This window comes from Humulus lupulus, chromosome 3 (genome assembly GCF_963169125.1).
Source record: "Humulus lupulus chromosome 3, drHumLupu1.1, whole genome shotgun sequence".
In the NCBI taxonomy this organism is placed as follows: Eukaryota; Viridiplantae; Streptophyta; class Magnoliopsida; order Rosales; family Cannabaceae; genus Humulus; species Humulus lupulus.
The window spans coordinates 233952193-233974766 of record NC_084795.1 but is presented as its reverse complement, the minus strand read 5'-3'; the positions used below and the strand labels follow the sequence as shown (position 1 = coordinate 233974766).

Below are 22574 nucleotides of genomic sequence, written 5' to 3'. Positions count from 1 at the left end.
TGGATGCGTACTCTAGATATAACCAGATCTCCATGAACCCTGCGGACTAGGAACACACTAGCTTCATGACTCCAACCAATGTATACTGCTATAAAGTCATGCCCTTCGGGCTGAAAAATGTTGGGGCGACCTACCAGAGGTTGGTTAACAGAATGTTCACTGATCAGATCAGAAAAAACATGGAAGTGTATGTTGATGATATGCTAGTCAAGTCAAAGACTGTCGATAACCATGTCTCCGATCTGAAGGAATGTTTTGGAATTCTAAGGAAGTATAATATGAGGCTAAACCCCCAGAAATGTACTTTCGGAGTGGCGTCAGGAAAATTTATGGGATTCATAGTCAACACCAGGGGGATAGAGGCGAACCCAGACAAAATCAGATCGCTGCTAGAGATGCCTTCGCCCAGGTCGCATAAAGATGTCCAGAGTCTGACAGGAAGGGTGGCGGCCTTCAATCGGCTTATTTCTAAATGCACTGATAAGTGTTTGCCATTCTACAACTTGCTTTGGGGGAACAAAAAGTTTGAGTGGACTGAGGAGTGCGAGCAGGCTTTCATCGACCTAAAGACACATTTGGCCAAGCCACCGGTGTTATTTAAACCAATGGTAGGAGAGCATATTTTCCTCTATTTAGCCGTGACCGAAAATGCGACCAGCGCCGTGTTGGTCTGGGAGGAGGACCGAGTTCAAAAGCTAGTATATTATATAAGCAAGAGACTTCTCGAAGCAGAATCTCGATATCCTCTAATGGAAAAGATGGTGTTCTGCCTTATTACGGCTTCCCGGAAACTTAGGCCATATTTCCAATCCCATTCAATCCACATCATGACAGATCAGCCATTAAGGCATGTGCTGTAGAAACCTGAGACATCGGGACGTTTGTTGAAATGGGCGGTTGAGCTCAGCCAGTTCGAGATACTGTATGTACCCCGAACTACAATAAAAAGCCAAGCCTTGGCTAATTTCATGGCTGAATGCACTGGATTCCAGGAAGAGCCCTTGAGAGAACCAGTGCGGGAATTATGGAGAATCTTCGTAGACGGGTCATCTAATGAGAACTAGTCCGGAGCTGGGATCATCCTAATATCCCCAGAAGGGCACCGTTTCCACTCTGCGCTATAGTTCGGATTCGTGGCATCCAACAATGAAGCCGAATACGAATCCCTGCTGGTCGGGCCTAGAGTGGCGAAGGAGTTGAAGGCCAGAGTCGTCCACTACTACAGCGATTCCCAACTCGTGGTAAACCAAGTATCTGGGGAATATCAAGCTCAAGGGACCCAAATGGCAGCTTACCTGGCCAAGGTCAAGAAGGAGCTATCCGAGTTTGAGTATAGCCTAGTCGAGCAGATTCCTCACGAGCAGAACGCCAATGCCGACGCTCTGGCTAGACTCGCTACCTTCAGAGAAGCCGAGACTCTGAGCATAGTACCAGTGGAATTGTTAGAAAGTCCGAGCGTGGCAGAAAGCTCAGTGGAGGTCGAGATGATCTATATCAGACCGACCTGGATGACTCCCATAATAGAGTATCTTACGACAGGAAAATTGCCTGGCGAGTGGAAAGATGCAAGGAGAGTACTCTATCAAGCTCCAAGGTACACAATCATAGACGGGACACTGTATCGACATGGCCACTCCTTGCCTCTACTACGGTGTGTTCTGCCAGAGGAAGCCAAAACTATTTTGCAGGAGGTGCATGAAGGCTTCTGTGGGGATCACGCTGGGGGGCAAAACCTGGCGTTGAAAATATTACGCCAGGGGTATTTTTGGCCCACGCTGTCAAAGGACTCCATCTCCTATGTCAAAAAGTGTGATAAGTGCCAGCGGTTTGCCACCATTGCCCGAGCTCCTCCGGTCGAGCAAAAAATGATATCATCCCCCTGGCCATTCGCAGTATGGGGAATCGATTTAATTGGAGCCCTGCCCACGGGGAAGGGAGGAGTTCGCTATGCAGTAGTGGCTATCGATTATTTCACAAAATGGGCGGAGGCGGAGCCCTTGGCCACAATCACCGCAAAGAGAGTCCTCGACTTCGTGGTCAAGAATACTGTTTGTCGATTCGGACTGCCAAGAAAGATTGTGTCAGACAATGGGACACAGTTCGATAGCGATCTCTTCACTGAATTTTGTGAAAGGCACAGCGTAATCAAAAGCTTCTCCTCAGTGGCCTACCCGCAGGCCAACGGACAGGTCGAGGCTGTAAACAAAACCCTCAAAGCAAGCCTTAAAAAGAGGTTGGACGAGGCCAATGGAGTATGGCCCAAGAAGCTCCCCCAGGTGTTGTGGGCTTACCGGACCTCCCACCGAACTTCCACGGGGCATACCCCTTTCTCCTTAACTTTCGGAAGTGAGGCCATCCTCCCTGTCGAAACAAAGGTAGCCACACATAGGCTCCAGACCTTTATCCCGAAGCGGAACAACGAACTACTCAGCGTGTCCCTTGACCTAATTGATGAGAAACGAGAAGATTCACAGCTACAGCTCGCGCATTATCGGCAAAAAATCACGCGTTATTTTAATTCAAAGGTCAAAAAGCGTGTTTTTGGTTTAGGAGACCTTGTAACGTCCCAAACTCCAGGGACCGTTACAGTGTGCCTTGTAACCAGTGCTAAACTCGCTAATCGAGTCGTTTGGCCAAAATCGTGTAACTAAGTATGATTAGCGGTTTAGGGATTAAATTTTTTGGTTAAGATATAACGTTTCATTAGAACTTTTACTATATACATTGGGATCCCAAAAATATAATTTTAAAGGTCTATTACAAGAAAATATTTACAACAGGCCGATCTAAGCGGCAAAACAGGGCTTAACCCTAGTTCCTCTTTCATATGTACACGGCAAAACAGGTCGTAGCGGTCGAGCAGCTGCATATGTACACGACGTCACCTAAGCGGTCCAGCTCAAGGATGGTCCAGCTTTCTTTTACCTTTACCTACACCACATAGCACCCGTGAGCCGAAGCCCAGCAAGAAAACTTAATATGCTCATGAACAGTAATAACATGTCATCAAATCATAAGGCACACGCCTAGCAGATATAGCCCTAATCAAGCAAGCGAATGAGTCCACATAAGGTTGAGCATAACACATCAACCAATGATCATAATAACCATCTAGGGCTTTTAGCCCGAAATAGAAGAGTGACAGTGGTACAGTCACTAAGGTGGGTTCCGTTCCCTTTATAAATAAGTGATCCTTTCACTAGCTTAAACAAGATAGGTATCTGGTGAAATAGTCACCAGCATAAACCTATCGAGTAAATAAGTGATCCTTTCACTTGCTTAAACAAGATAGGTATCTGGTGAAATAGTCACCAACATAAACCTATCGAGTAGATAAGCAATCCTTTCACTAGCTTAACAAGATAGGTATCTGGTGAAATAGTCACCAACATAAACCTATCGAGTAGATAAGTGATCCTTTCACTAGCTTAAATAAGATAGGTGCATGATGACTAGTCACCAACATAACCTTCCTCATGACCATAGAGTCATAACCATGGTGTACTGCCCCCTAGCCATGTGACAAGTTGTCACCTAGGTCTTTGGCCTTGGCTCTGAGTAACTAGTCTTAGACTAGACAAGCGCTTATAAGTTTCATCGACCTTAGAGTCGGTCCAGCATTAATACCCCATATGAGTCATTCAATGCTGATATCGATTAGATCTAATCTTCATTCGGCCCTGCGTTCAGGACGCTTATGCCGTTTCTGACTCTTAGGTCAGTGATACGCGACCAGTGCTGTCCCTAACTAATTAGTGCCATACACAAGTAAGCAATGCCACCAAACATATATCATATAACCAATATCCGAATACAGGGCATTCAACATGCTTACTTAACAATTACTAGCACAATTAGGATCATGCATAAACACAGAGGCTCAAGCTCTGAACAATATCATATTCAGTATACATTGCATGTCCCAATCACATGTTTCTCGTGCATTACATTTAAACATTCAACATGCATCAAGAATAACCATGCATGTCACATATACACAGGGTGCAGTTTTCTTACCTCTGGTTCGAGCGAGAATTAGAACAAGAACGACCCTTGAGAACGATCGATCCTTAATCCTTTAGCGATCACCTAGTCATAACCAAAAACAATCTCCGATTAATGAAAATCAACCAAGATAGGGTCTTGATCTAAACTCCACTCTCGGGACCCCGAAACATGCCCACACGATGAGTAGATTCGATCCCGGGCCTTAAGGATTGAAACCCCGAGCCAAAAACACTCAAAACGAGGTTCTGAAGAAACAGGGTAGTGTTGTAGCGCTACCCTCCTAGCGCCCCAGCGCTCTTCTCAGAACCACAAACCGCCCATCAGCAAACCTGTGTAGCGCTATAGCGCCCTCTGATGAGCGCTGTAGCGCTACCCCCATACTGAACCTCCCCTGAAACCTCCTTCTTCGACTCCTTCAATTCCAACCTGATTCCAATGCTTCCAAACCCTATTTCTGATGCCAAATGAACCCAAAAACCATCCTCACATGCCCCAAGCATCACAACCACAAGAACCCTAGCCAAAACTCCAATCAATTCCCAACTTTTCAACTAAAAAACCAATTGAAACTTAACTAAGAAAACAGAGCAAAACCAAGAGTTCTAATGGCTAAAAACTCACCTCAATCTCAGCAACACACCCTCTTCAATGGTGGAGCATAACCCTAGCTTATCCCAGCTTGGTTCCTTGGCTTGATTCCTCAAAAATAGCTTGAAAATTCAAGGAGAAATGAGGGAGAAAAACCATCGGGAGAGAAGAAGAAAGGAGACTCTGTTTTCCTCTTCTTTCTACAACCTTAATGGCTTATATCTATCCTAGGGGTGAAAATACCAAAATACCTCTAGGTCTAATAAGGGTTTCTAAAGGCTCCCAAGGGCAAAATCGATATTTCCCACCTATCTCGTTAATCATAATTAACGCTCTCCAATTCCCACTATTCTCGATATTCTCAAACACCAATAAATTATATCCCATTACCCTTTAATTCTCGGTAATGCTCTAATCATTAAAATCACCCCGAGACTCACCTCGAGCCCCGAACTTAAACCCGTTATGACCAGACCGAACACTTGTATTTCATGATCGTCTCATGTCGAAAAGCTCGAACAAATCCACATATAATGTGGTGCCATTCATAACTCACCCACATGCACGAAAATACACAATTATGCCCTCAACGGGCCAAATTACCAAAATGCCCTTATAATTATAAATACACCCATATGCATGCATTTATCATCATATAATAATATAATTCACATAAACATGCATATAATCACCAAATAACATAATAAACCAATTATGGCCCTCCCGACCTCCTAATCAAGGTCCTAACCCTTATTAGGAAATTCAGGGCATTACAACTATCCCCTCCTTATAGAAATTTCATCCTCGAAATTTACCTAAACAGCCCGGAATAAGCATTCCGCACAACTGATTCCAGTTTCCCAGGTCGTTCTCTCGACCTCACTGTTCCTGCAACATACCTTAACCCAAGGTACACTCTGTTCCTCAGAACCTTATTACTTCTGTTACAATCTGAACTGGCTATTCCTTACTGGAATACTTAACCTTAACCTTCAGATCCTTGTAACTCAACTCATGAGTTCCTCTTAACCCATGTCCACTACATGGAAATACATGAAACGATGTATACAACTGACAATGCCAAAGATAAGGCTGATCCAAAGTCAACCTAACCAGTCCTATTCATAATTCAAACTACCAAGATAATATAAGGCTTAGCTTGCCCTTAATTCCTCACCCCTTTCCATGGTGATACTTTCAGAAAGACACATTCTCCTACTTGGAACTCCACGTTCCTACTTTTCCAATTCAGTAAAACTTTTCCATTATATTGCGTTTGTGTTGCTCCATAGCCTTTTCTCGTTCCTTCTTTAGAAGTTCCTCAATATGGATCTCATACAGCTCCCTTCGGTCTCTATCTCGTTCAACTGCTTCAAACCGCTCATCATTTTCAAATAAGCTTTCCACTTTACTCCATCGTGTAGATGATGTAATATCTGTGGATTCCTCCAACATTTTTTTTGAATTCTTCTCGTGTCTTTTTATTCTTCATCCGTCTTTCTTCTGCATCCAGCTTTTTTCTTTGATTCAGGAACTCATTAAAAGCTTGCTTTCGCTCTCCAAGTGATTTCAGAGAACCATATCTTTTGTCATTAATTATTACTCTCATCGCCCGATCCCATGTCCAGTCAGACCCAACATTAAAAGATTCCAACAACGTCATAAATACATTTTTTGCCTCCAGCTTATTTGCGTAAACCAATGGTTCGGGTTCAACTGCTTTATCTTCTGGAGCAATTTCTTTACTCTTCTCTAATGTTACATCATTCAAAGCTTCCTCTTTATGTGCAGATACTCCAACTGAAGTAGTACCATCCTGAGCTGAATTATCATAACTATTCATTGGTTCTGTGACTGTAGTGGTGACAGCACCAATGCCTCCAATCAAAGCGGTGGATGTTGAAGGAACGCTAATAGAGTTATTATCTCCATCTGCACTTGCTTTTATAGTGGAACCTGCAACAGGGGAGGAAGATGATCTTGAAACCGCCATAGCTTGCTGTTCACCAGTAGCTGCAATAGGTTCCACTGAAACAGGTCTTGATGCCATTCCTTGAGCTTTGGAAGACGTATCTGCATGGGGTGCAGATTCAACCTTTGGAGAAGAAACAATATCAGAGGTAGAACAACTTTCTTTCTCTTGTGGTTCCTTGTGAGATACATTTGCTACTTGCTCACGCACCAACTTCAGCTCCTCAGGCATCACCCATTTCAATTCTTTGGTGACTTTGTTGTAGTAATACTTTTTTCCATCAGGGCTGGTAAATTCCTTCCAGTTAGTTGATGCATCTGCCCTATTAAGGCTACACAGTGGGTAGAGCAAGCAGCAAAGACCCACATCACATCCTACCTCTCAACAGAGTGGCACAGCATGTACCTCAATGGGCGTCATTAAATCTATAGGCTTCTCCCAACTTGATAGTTTTGTCCTCCTATTATAATAGTATTTTCTTCCATCAGGAGACGTGTGTTCTATCCACTCTGATTGGATGAGGTTAGGCTGAATGCTGGATACTGGAGCAATGATGTTTGTCATTGAAGGCTTTTCAATAGTCTGATGTTGGGGTGTAACAAAAACACTGCTTTGGCTTTGAGCTGATAACATAGGCTGCCCATCAAAAGAAACATTTGCCGGATGCATTTGAGGTATTGATTGATACTGGGTGGCATCACTGAAACCTCTTTGTATTTGACCATAGGAAGGGGCAAAAGTATACGATGAAGAGAGTGGTGTTCCTTGGCCAACTATACTAGGAGTGAAGTTGTTTGTAGTTTTAGCACTAGGCTGAGGATGAGCAACTGGCAAGGGGTGACTATTTGGATGAGCAATTGGCAATGTCATAGGCTGTGGTGGCAGCATATCTTGATCTAGCTGACCAGCCCTAGAAGGGAATTGCTACATTGGTTGGGAATAGAAGGGCTGAGGAGCTTGAGGAGGACCAAGAGGCATTGCAATGTTCATGGGTGGAACACCTCGCCCAATAGGCTGAAAATGCTGAGAAGTCACAGGAATGAATTGCTGCGGCTATTGTGCAGGAACAGGAGGTCGAAATTGAAAAGCATGGTAGGCAAACTTTGAGGAGGATCCATGGTACCACCTATGGGAGGCCGAAGAGACAAGGTGAAGCGCACGTAAGATTTGGGAGACAAAGTAGTTGGCGCCTTTGATGAAAAAGAAACCGAAGAGAGAGAGTCCAGTTCGAATCGGTGAGTGATTGTGACAGTCAGTATCCCGTGATCAGTAGGGGGAAAGACCGGGTAAAGCTGTGCAATCCCACATCGCCTAGGGAAGGTCAAGTGTGATGATTCTAAAAGTGTGTAGGTATGGGACTACACAGTTGAAGAGGGCTTAAATGGATTGATGGGTACTACCTATATCAACAAGATGCATCTTCTTTTCAGTAACCCATCACTTGAGAACTCCAAAGTTAAGCGTGCTTGACCTGGAGTAATCTCAAGATGGGTGACCTTCTAGGAAGTTTTCCCAGGAAGCGTGTAAGTGAGGACAAAGCACGCTGGAAAGACTCGTGTTGGTTTGTAGGGCCAGTTGTCATTCCAGGAAGCAGCCATAGTGACGTGGGGTGTTAGATACCTGGTACTCCGAAGGGTATTCTTAGCAGGCAAGGACCCCAAAGATGGTGCCTTAGGCCCGAGCTGGGAAGGGCCCTATCAGATAGTGGGAATCATATAGGAAGGAACTTTCAAATTGGCCCGACTTAGTGGAGAAATGGTACCACGGACCAGAATGCTATACATTTGAAAAAGTATTATCAGTGATCAAACCATCTGTCTATGTAAGGCTTGAATATAAAAGCCATTTAATTTTAGAAATATATATAAAAAAAAAAAAAAGAGGAAGGGGGGGAGGTTTATGGTATATTTGTATCTTTGTACGGTTTCATATGCATGTTAGTTCAAAGTAACCCAGAAAGTCCACTTCCTGATTACTTGGGGGGCAGACAACCCGAGGACCAGGTTCCGAAACTTAGAAGTTGGTTAAATTGATTAACCAGTGCTTTTCTAAAAAAAATGCGAGGTGTCAATAAAACTAATGCGAACTAAGTTTGTAATTAAATATCCTGGACACGACCAGGTTCCGAAACTTAGAAGTTGGTTAAATTGATTAACAATGTTTTTTCTAAAGAAAAAGCGGAGTATTCAATAAAACTAACGCGAACTAAGTTTTTAATTAAATATCCTGAACACGACCAGGTTCCGAAACTTAGAAGTTGGTTAAATTGATTAACAATGTTTTTTCTAAAGAAAAAGCGGAGTATTCAATAAAACTAACGCGAACTAAGTTTTTTAATTAAATATCCTGGACACGACCAGGTTCCGAAACTTAGAAGTTGGTTAAATTGATTAACAATGTTTTTTCTAAGGAAAAAGTGAAGTATCGATAAAACTAACGCGAACTAGGTTTTTATTTAAAAAGCCCCGGATACAACCAGGTCCAGGGCCTGATACTTAATAGGTAAGATATAAATCATCTTTTTGGGTTACAACCAGGAATATCGATCTCGACCTAAGGGTCATCTCCTAAGGCTTTAAACGTGCACATCATAAAGCATGAGAAAGAGACCGAGGAATAAATAAAACTTAGATAACTGAATATATAAATTGTCTTGAGGTGAATAACCTCGTGCTTAGCATTTACAAAAGAAAAATTCATAACATAAATAAAAGCAAAAAAAATATAAGACCCTCTAGGCCGCTCTGAGGACGTCACCTCCTCGATCTCCTGCTCGCCAGCGACAAAGGCCTCCCCGGTCTCAGACTGTAGCTCTTGTTGTAGCCGAGCCTTGAACTTCTCGAGGTAGTGCCCCCACACGTCGAAGGCCATGAAGGAGAAGTTGACGTCCTAATTGAAGGCCCAGCAGTGGTACAACATGCTCTCCATGGAGGATGTCGATGCCTTCTTCTCCTCCAGAATAGCCGCCTCGACCTCCAACTGTTTGGCCTTGGCCCCCTCGAGCTCGGCCTGAAGGGCTGCCGCGGAAGCCTTTGCTTCCTGCTCGCCTTCTTGAGTCGTGGTTAAGGCAATCTTTGCCGCCTGTTCACTCGCTTGGGCCGCCGACAAAGCAGCCTTGGAACTTTGCTCGCTTTGTTGAGAGGCGGCGAGAGCAGCCTGGGCCGATGTTAGGGTGAACTGAGCAGTCTGGAGCTCGGCCTTAAGTTCATCGTTTTTGGCCCTGGCCCGAGATATGCTACGATGTTGAGCCAAGACAGCCTGCAAAAAGCAAAGAAATAGTTAGGCACATACCAAGAAAAAATAATAAAATTCAGGTCAGGGAAAATGCTTACTGTGAGGTTCATCCCCAGGGCGGATTCCATGACATTCTCCGGCCTCCTCTCCTTGATCGCCCTCAGGTCGTTGGGCTTGGCCTTATAGAAATGCTCCACCGAGTAGTTCGCCATCTCGTAGACGGTCCCTCGAAAAGTATCTGGAATCTATTCCAGATCCTAGGGGTTGACGGGGATGCGAATAATGGCGGCAGGGACCAACCGGTGCTACCGGGTCCCGAGTAAGAGCCGGGGGAAAGCGAGGAAGGGGTGCTGCCGAACCCCTCTTCTTCGGGGCTACGGGGGGCAAAGCTTCCGAGCCCAAGCCTTTCCCCTTGGCCGGGATGTGGAAGCGATCACGGCCAAGGGAGGCGTTTTCTTTGCCATAGGCCGGAGTTTCTTGACTAGGGGGCCCTCGCTGGATCTTCCATCCTGGAACATCGAGCGAATGTCAAGTTCCCCTCGCTGTGCCATTACTCACTTGAAAAAGAATGGGAAATGTGCTAAGTATGCATATACGTTCATCAGTTTACTAAGAAAATACGTATAAAGTAACAAAAAATCCTACCCTCCGAGCTAGAGGAGGAGTCTATTTCCACGACCTTCGGCCTCGGAACTGCTATAGGGGAATGAGAGTCTAGGTCAACAACTTCTTGGATTAGGGGAGGTTCCGGGTCAGGATCTACCTCAGGATTGGATTCCTCTACGTATTGTCTAAGTCCTGGAGCAACTATACCCTCGAGAAGGGAGGACCACAGCCTAAGGTTGGTCATATACTCCTCAAAGAAGGCCGACTTAAAAGACAAGGTGTTGTCTACTACTACGGTTCCTCTAGGATGGCCCATGTCATGACGTAGTACTAATTGATCTACGCACTGAAGTAAGGTTTTGTTATAGGCAGGGTCTCTAGGATGGCGATGTACGAGCTGGTTGGGGTTAAACCTAACTAGCCTAAGGTTGGCGGCAGCCCTATCTAGGTCCCTAAAGGGGTATGGGTTACCTTGGCTGGAGGGGCCGGCTGTTGCCCCCGATTGAGCTCGGTCCACATCAGGTTCCCAAGCGATCTCAGAAGCTCGCCTCTTTCTCAGTGGAACCTCGGGCTCCTCTTCGTGCTTGTCGCCGTCGACGACCGCGGCACCTCCCTTGGGGATGGGCGCCAGCTCGCGAGCTACTATGTAAGTAGCCCGCGTCCTCCTCAGGGCCAAAGTCTGGCCTTCCGAAATCAATTTACACGCCAACATCGTCTCGACAGAGACGAGCTGGCGGTAGTCCTTCTTGCTAGGTGGAAGCCCTGCCAGGGTATCATATTGACCCCCGAGGGTCTCTAATCTGGTCGTCCTCGCAAAAATGGTTGCACGGTGATGCTCTAATCAGTATACACGCGAAAAATCCAAGAATAAAAAATAATAATAATTTTGCGAGCTAAGAATAGAAAGGAAACTTATGAGGACGGTTGAAGTAATGGTATTCGCTATTGCGAAACCCATTCGACATAAAAGAACTGATCTTTAAAGTCGTTGGGATGGCTGGGCAGTTCGATGATTGCGGGTGAATTTGGAAAGTGGGTTAGATAGTAGAACTCATCACCTCGTCCTCGTTGATCTGGGCTGGCCTTGAGGCAGAAAAAATAAAGGATATCCGCAGGGGTGGGAACCTCCCACATCTGCTTCAGGAAGAGATACCTCAGCCCGGCCAATAGATAATAGGAGTTCGAGGGAAGTTGAAATGGCGCCAACCTCACATAATTGAGGAAGTCCGCGAAGTACTGGTCGAGGGGGAGAAAGGCCCCGGCCTTTAAGTGCTCATCACTCTAGGCCGCGAAATCTTCCTGGAGTGGTGCACAGCTCCGCTCCCCCTCGTAGGGAGGTCGGTCGATGAGAGCCCCCATCCCAGCCTCGATGTTATGGGACAACAGGATCCCTTTGACCCTTCCTTGGGTCGTTATTTTGGAGACAATCCGCTTGGCCTCGAAAAAGGCATCAGGGGCGACCGCGACCTCCTTCTCCACCACGAGTCTGAACTCAGGCAGGAGGGAATCAGGGACAACCTCCTTTCCCTTGCAAGATTGCTGGGACGACGAGCCAGCTACATTCTTCTTGGATGCGCCTTTCTTGGGTGTCATCAGCTCGCCTATCGAATAAGAACGACAGAGTTTTTGGTGGACGATGTAAAAAAAAAAATTGAACAAGAGAAATAACAAAGGCCAGGGGTCCTAACGCGCGAGCTGAATCTCAGCCCGCCATGTGATGCCACGCGTTGCCTATGCTACGCGCCTAGGGTTTCCAACAGACCCCTGATATTCAGGGATCCGTGTGTCAGCAGGGTCAGGCCATTACTTGCCTTGGGGAAAGGGTTTTAAAGAAAAACCGCCTAAGAAACATGACCTAGGCTACCCGGTTTTATACCCTAAAAACCTCTCGTCTTTCATATCCTGAATGGGTATTTCCTAAATTTACCCAGAAATTACCTAGTTATGAACATCACAATCCTAGATATGTTTTAGGATCTACTCAATACACCTAAAATTGAAACCTATGCACCAAAGTTATTCAGGAACAACCTACTGTTGGTGACTATGAAATACAGATTCACATGACAAAGAAAAAGGAAGAAAATTGAAGCACACGAAAACACAGGAAACTTACCAATATGTTCTCCAAACGAAATTTGCAAGCCGCGTAGAAGGAGTCCTGGAGAAATCCTTAAGATTGGGCTTCTGAGGGGTTTTTGTGGCGAGATTATGGGGATTTCTGGGATTTTAATCAAAAGAAGAAGAAGAGTTTTTGAAACTCGGAAGAGAGAAAATGAAGAAAAATTTCGAATGAAAGGTGATAAGTATTGAAAATTGCCAGCCCTATTTATACGTAAAAGGCATAGGGAAACGAGGATCGTCCGATCAAGTTAAGGCGAGATACGAGGGTCATGATTCGAAAGATGAAACGGCGGCAAAAAGGTGGCCAGGCCATTTAATACAATCCTTGAAACTCAAACAGATGCTAATCACAGCATTCCACGTGTCCAGTACTCAAATGATGGGCAGGGCCTGGATAATCGCAATGGAAGTTTAAAAGTCCCTACCGTGAAAGTCAGAAGTGACGTCATAGAACATGTAACGACCTAAATTTGCTAATAAGGCTTGGAGCCTTGATTAGTGTGCCTGGAGGGCAATAATTGTTATATTGCATTAATTTATGAGAATTTAATGAATATGTGATTAGTATGCATGTTTAGGTGAAATAAATATGCATGTGGACCCCATTTGTATGATAGGGGTAAATTGGTGATTTTAGCCCGCTGTGGGCATCTATGTGATAATTGTATTATGTGATTTGGACCACGTGAGGGTGGTGTCATTATTGTGATGCACGTGCCGAGACGATCCTAGAGAGCTAGTTAACTCAAATGTCACAATGGGATTTTTATACCCGGCTCGGAGGGAGCCTAGGGGTATTTTGGGGATTTTGTAATTGGGTTCTTGTGAGTTATTGGTAATTGGCGATATAGTAATTTGTGTTACTGTTAGTAACTGTTGAGAGTAACAAGTTTGGTTGAAAGAAGTGGTAGAATTGCAAGAAAGTAGGAATGACAAAAAGGCCCTTGAGGTTTAGCTAGAAAGGGAAATTTAAGGAAGGGTAAGATGGTCATTTGGCTGGGAATTAGATATGTTGCAGCTGGGTAAAATGGGTACACGGTTTGGGCTTGGTCATATGATGGCTTTGATAAAAATTGAAGAGAAGGAAAACTAGAAGAAAGAGAAAGCTAGGGCAAGAAGAAGAAGAGTAGAAGGGGCTGAAGTGGGAGTTTAGGAGGAGATCAAAGAAGCTTAAGGTTGTATTCTCCACTTGAGGTAAGGATTTTATGCAAATTTATGATTTGTTTCTGTTTTGGTTTAAGAAATTTATGCATGGTTTAATTTTTGAGCTATGGGTTTAAATTTTCTGAAGTTGAAATCAAAGGTGTGGATTTTTGGGTGTGATTGTGTTTTTGATCTTGATGATAGTGTCTATAGGTTGTTAGATGGTTCATTTGAGGTTTCAATGTGGTTTTGGGGTTGAGATATGTGTTTGGGCTGGTTTAGAGGTGTTTTGGATGAGGGAATTGAAGGAGAAAAACCTAGAAATTCTGAGTTCGCGATGGAGCGTCGCGGCCCTGTTCTTGGGCGCCGCGGCGCGAGGATGTTTCCAGTCAGGGGAGGCTCTCTGACTTGCTGGGCGCCGCGGCCCTATTGGGCAGGGCGCTGCGGCGCTAGGCCATTTTCAGGACTTGAAAATTTGCATTTTTGAGCTTTTGCTCCGGGGGTTCGGGGGATGGTTCCAATGTATTGTTTTGAGGAATTAGAGGTCCCGAGAGTGCGGGATTGGTCCCGGGAAGTGGTTTTGGGTTGGTTAGTATTTAAAAGTGTTTTATGTGTGTTGTGACTAGGATTTCGGAGAGGCGTGCTAGAGGACCGTGCTTGTGGCCTTGGTGCATCGGAAAGCTCGGGATACAGGTAAGAAAACTGTAGCACTCGAGATTAGGGCATGGACCCATAGTGTTATTACAGGGCATGGCCCTAGATTGTATTATGTGCTAATGTATAACCTTAAATGAATTATTATATGTTTGAATGATTATTTCGAAATGTATTATATGTGTGATTATAGTGCAATGAACGGCTAAGGCCGAGAACAACAATGGAGCCGAGAACGGCGAAAGGCCGAGAACGGCAGCGATGCCGGAAGTAACACTTAGCACATAGGATGCTTACAGTCAGGGTAGGACCCAATGGATACATGAGATATCCGTACGGTGAGAACCGAGACCCCAGGCTTTGGTAAGGCTTCTGGGGCGGCATGGCCGTGTTTGCTTAGTCTGATGGATGACCTGTTTATCTGTGGACTGTCTGATATGTTAACTGTATAATTGGCATATGTTATGAACTATATGAGTTTTCTTGCTGGGCTTCGGCTCACGGGTGCTCTGTGTTGCAGGTAAGGGCAAAGATTGAGTCAACCAACCATGAGTATGGAGAGCGTGAAGCGACGCGTACATGTTTGGCCTGCCCGACTGCTTTGGTTGGGGGTTTATTCGAGAAATGGCTGTAATAATCTGTGATTTTACTAATTAATCAACTATAAACTTATTTTAAGTTGCAAATAGTTTTCAAATCTTATTTTGGGATCCCAAACGTTAAATACTGGAAGTTTTTAATGAAACAACGCATTTTTAAAGATTACAGCCTTAACTTTTGCTTAGTCACACTTTTGTTTTAAAAACCTCGGTTAGCAAGTTCATTGCACAAAGTTTCTTTTAAAACTCACTTAGTAACGGCTCTAAGGTAGTAGGGCATTACAGAACACGAGCAGGGACTTGGGGGGCAATTGTACGCCCTGAAAATCAGCACGTATCTTTTTAGGCAGCTCAGGTACAGCTGGCTAGCAACAGGCTATAACCAATGTTCCACATGTTCACTTTTCATCCGGGGAAATTTAGCATGATTCCCTAGATAAATAGCTCGAGCTGATGAGTTCAAAGCAACTTACTGCCTAGAACCATTTGTGGAATATATCATCGAAAGGCACGAGCTGACGTTACGCTAAGCTCGTGGTACGCCAGAGGCCTGACGTACCCCAGGGTCTTTATAAAGTTGACCACACAATATAAACGTGCATAAACAGACATCACGTGTCTGTTTACTCCAAAATTCCCATATACGCAATATAAACGTGCATGATCAGACATCACACGCCTGATTTAGACCATGCGATCCATGATCTATTTTACCTAATGATTAGACCACACTTCAATATAAAATGTAAACGTTAATCATCAGTGTCGCAGGGATGATGTGAGGGATCAAGTGATCACAGGATGACCCCAACACCTACCCAGGGATCATTCTCCTATAAATACCAAGACCTTAGATAGAAAAGGGGTTGGGGTTTTCTCTGTGTAATGCAAATATTCTGTCAAAATAGAGAGACATAGTAATAATATTGACTCGTGAACTAGGGAGATTTTAACATCCGAATCACGTAAAAAGAAACGAATGATCTTAATATATCATTATAAGTAACTTGAAGAGTGATTATTCTCCTTACGATTTACCCTTAAGCACTAGTTTATTCCAGCTAATCTTCGTAATACACTATTGGCGAAAAACCGTGTCAACACCTATCAAGATGATGATGCATTTAATAAATCCAAAATATTTATTATGTTATTAATATTATATATATGGATATTGATAATAACGGAGAATCTCCTTAGTTAAATATCAAAGTTATCCTATTGTATTATCATTAATCTATCTAGTCAATAAATGCTCTAATTATTAAGAATATTATTTACCTATCTAATTAATTATCAAATAAGTTTTGAAATTAACTCTTCAAATCAATATACTGCTTTGTTCTAGATTCATTTAATGTATATAATCAAAGAGGACTTTACTAATTCAAACATATGAGATATATGCTTGAATTAGATATACCCCAATAAGAATTTCTTTTTGTAAGTATAAAAAATAAATTAAAAAAAAAATAGAACGTAGACAATGATGCATAATCTTCTTAGTTAAATATATTTCAATCTCTCTTTACATCCCGATTACTGTATATTTCTTTTCTTTAAACTTTATATCAATAGTTTTGTAATAATTCCAAAATACTAAACTCAACTCTTATTATTTTTTTTCCTCTAAATTCGTTAAATCGTTGCAAGCTTTTCCTAGGTGCTGCTATTTTGGTAGTTCATCGCCCATCAAGGAACAAATTAGTGCACATCATATTAGAACGATGTGGGAATGAACGAAGTTTCCTCACTTGAAGCCAAAATTTATTTCTCATCTCATTATTATACAAAACAAGCAAAAGCCCATGTATTTGCCAACATCTCAATTGCCCATCATAATTCCCTTCGCCCACGTAACGCCTCTTTATCCAAAACTCGGCCGTATATGCACTTAAATTCCAAATTTCCAATCCATTTTGAAATAACAAAGAATTAATAAATATATGCCACATCCCATTTTTTATTAACCATTACATTTTGGCTTGAATAGGAGAAATGCCAACCAATGCAGTTTCTTCCCTAATAAAAATGTGGTCGAAAATGAGAAGTGGGGAGTGAAAGTAAAAAAGATAAAATATTATTTCTCCTCCAGTTTCCTCGACGCAAAGAAGACAAATAAAAAATAATAAAGGAACGTGGCCAAATCCTAGGAAACATGGACAGCCCGATATGAAAATGAAAAAACAATTTGCAATTGAGAAAGGCCACTTGCCTAAGGAAAAAAAAATGAGTACAGGAAGATGGAGATTATAACTAGGTTATATTGAATGGCTTGGCATCTCTCTAGGAAATTTTCTATTGGAAGGAAAAAGATAAGCAATTGAAAAAGGCATAATCATAATTTTTCTATGAAACATAGGTGTGGCATCATAATACAAAGCAGATCATAGCAACCAAGGATCCCACACAAGGAGAAACCTGGAAAAGAACATGAAAGCATGATCTACCGTTCTTACAATAACTTATCTTTAATCCAATGGCTTCTCTCAGCCATTTTCCTTGGATGGATGGATTGGATAATTGGATGTCTCCCAAACTTTGCCTACAAACCATTGAGATTCACCAATTAACAAAAGCATTCCTTCTTACACGCATCATCAGCGCAGAAACATGAACACTGCTAAGTCTCTAATTCTTGAATGGATAGGAATGGAAAGAAGCAAGTGCTCTAAAATAATGCAAAATCATGTGGTAAAAATTAAAACGTTGAAAAATCATCCAACATTTTTCATTTAGAATTAAGAAAAAAGAGACTAAATACCAATCTGAATGTATCAACGTCTAGGTCTAGATTTGCAGCGAAACTCAGCTAGGAGTGCTATATGATCAGAGGACCACTCTGGAGAAGGAAGTGCTGTGTCTTTCCTCAAGCTTTCCTCATCCAAGAGCTCCAATAAGGACTCCACTGTTAAAGAGTCCGCTGAAACAATGAAACAGATCATGATAAACAAATGGTTTTACAGACAAAAAATTCAAAAAACAAAATGGTCTAGCAAAAATTTACCTGTGTAAAATATGTAATCTAGGGTGCCAATAAAATCTCTAGTGCAATTTGTAAATAAGGGTTCGTTTGTTGAAGGGTCCAGTCTTCTCCTCTGCTGATCCAAACTGAGACCAACGCCTGGTCTTGCAAATGATGAATAAGCGCTCACCTGTGACACTACTCGAGTGAAAACCAGCTTAACCTATAGATGCTAAAGAAACAACGAACTAAAAACTAATTGTTACCAGTGGTAGCTGGTGTATAAGTTTGCTGTGCGGGCGCAATATATTAAGAGGATCTACTGCTAAATCTGGATGCAAAGGTTCTACCTTTCCCATAGCAAGAAGTGCATGAGGAGCACTGTAACAGAAGTAATCAGCACCTCCAAAAAAGCAAAGAACTCGATAACAAGTTCTGGATGCAAGATAAAAATAATAGGTGAAAAATAAAACAAACCTTCCGGGGATAGAGTTAAAATCTCCACAAACCAACATCGGAATATCTGCACTAGCAGCGATTTTCTCCAATCCTTTTAAAAGCGTATGAACCTAACATGACAAGAATGACCGTTAATTGATGTTACAAAGACCTGACATACTAGACGACCACTTACAGAAAGCAAAGAAAAAATAACTACCTGCCAAAGCTTGACATCCTTAAGATCTTGGTGGACGTTAACATGTGTATTTGCCTGTAAATTAAATCATGAGAAAATATATATATACTATTCAGAAATATTGTTGAACATTTTTCAAATGCGGTTGGTTAAAATATGTTCTAATTCAAAATACTTAATTACTCATAATTAATAATAATCAAAAGTACAAGTTCACATTTAAAAAAAAAACAACAAAAACAGTCCAACAAATTTCTTTTTTTGTTTTCGCTATTGCAAAGCATACGTAAATCTTGCATGATCGGTCCTTTCCAAACTCCAATATTATTTATACTATTATAATTGGTCTACAGCAGTTTTGAGGGGGTAACAACATAAAGGCAAGAAAATCCATAATCAAGGATAAATATTTGTATTAAAACCCATATAGTACAAACCACAGCAATCACCTTCCTCTTTCACAAGTTGCACCTAATACCCTAAGCAAACACTCGTTACTCACAAGAATAACACCTTTCCTGTGCCTCAAGGCTCAGAAACCCCTAACACATGAGGTATTCTGGAACTAATAACCTTATAAAAAAAGGAGAAGAAGCACACACACATATACTTTTTACACTTTCAAATAATGCTAATAGACATCACCTAACAGAGCAGTAAGGAAAAAGTTGCAAGTAGACATTACCAGAAAGCATATATCTGGCAAACTTATAAATTTAGCAAAAATTATGTTTCGAACTTTCTATTATAAAAAAAAATGCATGAATAAATGAAATGTGTTACAAATCTTTAAAAAATTCTAAAAAAAAAGTTATTGACATCTGCTAATGAAACAGTAAAGAAAAAGAGAAAGTGGCCCATTACCACACAAAGTAGTTGTCGTTTCCCTGGATTTTCAGCCCCCCCCTGATTGCTAAACTTTGCTTCAAGAACCACTATGAGTGCAACATTATCCTGTAAGAGAACATCACCACCAGTTTAGTAACCTATATTACAGAGATTTGGCACTCGTAGTTTTAAAAAATAATTTTCTTCAACCTACTTTAACTAATCGACTTAAAGCAGTTTTCTTTTGCGTGCTTGGAATCATAGCATCAGTCAAGGATTGTGCAGCCTTATTAAATTCAACCTGCAAAGGGCACAATTTTAAATTAGACAAGAATAAATGCATAAGTAATACTAAACTTATACTATGCAAGCAAGGCACTAGTTTCTCCCCCCGAAAAAACCTCATATTTTTTGACATGGGAAAATCTGTCTCTGCGGAAAAAAGTTGCACAGCCATCAATTGTTTGTGGATTTCCGTTGTAGACCTAAAACCAACAAAAGCACAATAAATATGTAGCAACAGAATTTTAAAACTTCGATGTTATACCATAACAAACTAAAAGTCTCAAGCAACCTCATTTGTCTTTCTCTTATATAAAGCTTGATAACCATGTTTGTCCAGCTCGGGAGAGAAAAATTCATCAAAATGATCATTTTGAACCTGAAAGAAACCAAGCAAACTAAAGCAATTAAGAGAAGGATGATTGTATGTTAAGAGCTCATATGTTAAATTAATTGTTCAAATCAGAATATCAGCCAAGGGAGGAAGAAAAAAGGGAAAAAAAAAAAGGCCCCACAACCAAACAAATTAACTCATTTAAAAATCACAAGATGTTCGGTCAACAACCCTGCACAATCAAGAAAGTGAATTGCATACCTCCTGAAGACAAACAATATCTGCACGGTAGCCAACTATTTCCCTTAACAGATTCTGTCTACGGTATGGCCAAGAAAGAGCCCATGAAGGACAGTAGCTGTATATTTCACTAGTGGCATATACATCAGACAAAATATTGTATGAAAGAACGGTAAATGTTCCCGAAGATGAAATACGTCCATCTACCTCTAGCCCCATCACATCAGCTCCACTTACAGGAACCAAGCGACGTGGACTAGGAGATGGTGCTGGAATGACACGGGAAGTTAATATAGTGTTAACATGTCCAACAGGTACTTTTGTTTCTGCATCCACCACAACACACTCAAACTTAAGAACATGCCCAATATCATCAGCTGTTGGTGTGTATGTTTTCGAGCGCCCAACTTCAAACCATGTTTCACCACCGTTTCTTGTGACAGCAGCCGGGTATAGAGGTGCTGAACCATTTGTCAAGCTTGGGGTTGATGCAGAACTAGATAAGCTGGTATTGAGACTTCCAGATGATGAGCTATTGAAGCGACCAAACAACTCTTCCTCCTCATTCCCATTTTCATTCACCGCACTTGCAGCACGGTCATGAAGAACACGATGATGCTGCCACGCATCTGAAAAACACTTGGGCGAGCAATGGTAACTCTTGGCAACAGGAATTTTTGCCTTGACACAACCAAGACACTGCAATGTGGCTTGTTCGGATGGATGTATACTACAAAGGGCAACTTTTTTATCACTTTGTATACGATACCTACAAAGTGAATCAGAAAACAATATATATCAAATCAAACATTAAAATCCAATGGACAATTGGACATAAAATTTTGTAAAATCTATGACAGAATTATTTTTAATTGGAATTAACAGCACAAAATATATTATTTAATCCTTCTAAGACTAACATTGAATTTTGAAGGAACTGCTTAAGCCTATAAAAGTTGGAAATTAATCTAGTACCCCTAAGTGGTTGTTTTGTTCAACAGGGATAAAGTCAAAACGAATTCCCATAATGCTAGTACAACAATTCATGGTGCTGCGGGATCATGATAGCCACCCACAACCATCAGCCCCTATCACCGTAACATTCACTCCTAGGTCTCATTGACTAATTCACGTAGCAATCTAGTTCCCATATGGCATGTAATGTTTCAGTAAACAACACCCACCTCCTAATCAAAAAGCACGCTGATGGCCAACTAAACCTTGAACATAAAAAATGAAATCAAAATCAACAAAACACATTTTTCACTCACCACTTGTATCTCAAGAAATGACCATCCAGCGGGGCGGACTCGGGCACATCATCGGTGGTGACGGTCTTGTCCGGGCGGCGAAGGAGCACGTAGGGCGTGAGCTCGCAGCCTACAATGGGAATATCAGAAGGAAGGTGCACACGCAGCACGCTCAGCATGCTTTTTCTTTTATTCACTCTTGGGAGCTATAGTCGTCACAGCAATGGTAAGAACCTATCAAACCCAATCCAACACCAAAAACTCGCGAAGCTTCTTCAAAAACACCACAATCCTGTTGGCAGATACCTGGCGGATCCGCCATTTAGTTATCCCTGATACCCGCCAGCCTTGCTCGTACACCAAAAAGCCAAGAAAATAAAAGAAGGAAAAAAAACCCTAGAAATAGAAATTCCCCTAAACCAAAACCTCCACGGATCGAGGGCTTCAGCAAAGATAGTCAGAGAAAGAATCCAAGATTCTGTAAAACGAAAAATCGAGTCAGACCTAGAGAGAGAGACAGAGATGTAGAAAGAGAAAGTGCAGTACGCTTGTCCTGATTTCGTTCGCAAAGTGATTGAAGTGGATCTATTGGAGAAGAGGGATCGAAAATTGCAGAGAGAGAAAGCTAGGGTTAACAAAGAGAGAGAAAGGAAGGATCAAAGAGAGAGAAAGGAAGGATCGATAATTAGGGTTTTACAGAGGAAGTGATGAGAGCAGTCGTCGACTCTGCTCCGTTCCTATACCGATATACAAGGGAAGCATTTTCTTTTTCTTTTCTAGAGAGAGAGAAGAAGAGAGAGAAAAATAGGCTATGCTTTATACGATATACGACTTCGGTATTTTATTTTGATTGTTTCTTTTTTTTTTTTGGTGGTGCCATATTGGTTTTAGTTGAATTTTCCTTTCTGTTATTCTACATTTTGTTTTCAAATTTTTGATTGAAAAATAATAATAAATATTAACAAAACACGTCGAAACAAACCGCCCAAATCCAGTAATGAATTATACATATTATAAATACAGATTTTTGTAGATAATTTTCTTCTTTTTATATTTTTATTAATTTCTCAATCATTTTTATTTTGAATATTATACGTGTACATTTGGATT

The 22574-nt window shown here is 41.9% G+C and overlaps 2 protein-coding genes and 1 pseudogene across 3 annotated transcripts; all 3 read right to left on the bottom strand.

Moving 5' to 3' along the window:
* Window positions 1–5822: 5822 nt before the first annotated feature.
* Window positions 5823–6948, bottom strand: LOC133823477 (pre-mRNA-processing protein 40B-like; annotated as a pseudogene).
* Window positions 6948–8005, bottom strand: LOC133823476 (pre-mRNA-processing protein 40B-like). The gene has a single exon (XM_062256278.1). The coding sequence runs from the start codon at window positions 7454–7456 to the stop codon at window positions 6950–6952; it is 507 nt and encodes a 168-aa protein (XP_062112262.1). The 5' UTR covers window positions 7457–8005; the 3' UTR covers window positions 6948–6949.
* Window positions 8006–17251: 9246 nt separating this feature from the next.
* LOC133823474 (carbon catabolite repressor protein 4 homolog 1-like) lies at window positions 17252–22284 on the bottom strand. Of its 2 annotated transcripts, none has more exons than XM_062256277.1 (12): window positions 21486–22284; window positions 20236–20983; window positions 19933–20019; window positions 19760–19843; window positions 19573–19659; window positions 19395–19484; window positions 18552–18605; window positions 18371–18462; window positions 18160–18274; window positions 17936–18083; window positions 17693–17851; window positions 17252–17599 (listed from the first exon to the last, which is right to left on the bottom strand). In XM_062256277.1, the coding sequence occupies exons 1-11, from the start codon at window positions 21641–21643 to the stop codon at window positions 17706–17708; spliced, it is 1809 nt and encodes a 602-aa protein (XP_062112261.1). In that variant the 5' UTR covers window positions 21644–22284; the 3' UTR covers window positions 17252–17599; window positions 17693–17705. The 2 variants fall into 2 exon arrangements, with proteins under 2 accessions (XP_062112261.1, XP_062112260.1); XM_062256276.1 differs by having other exon boundaries at window positions 17252–17473; window positions 21486–22282.
* Window positions 22285–22574: the final 290 nt, after the last annotated feature.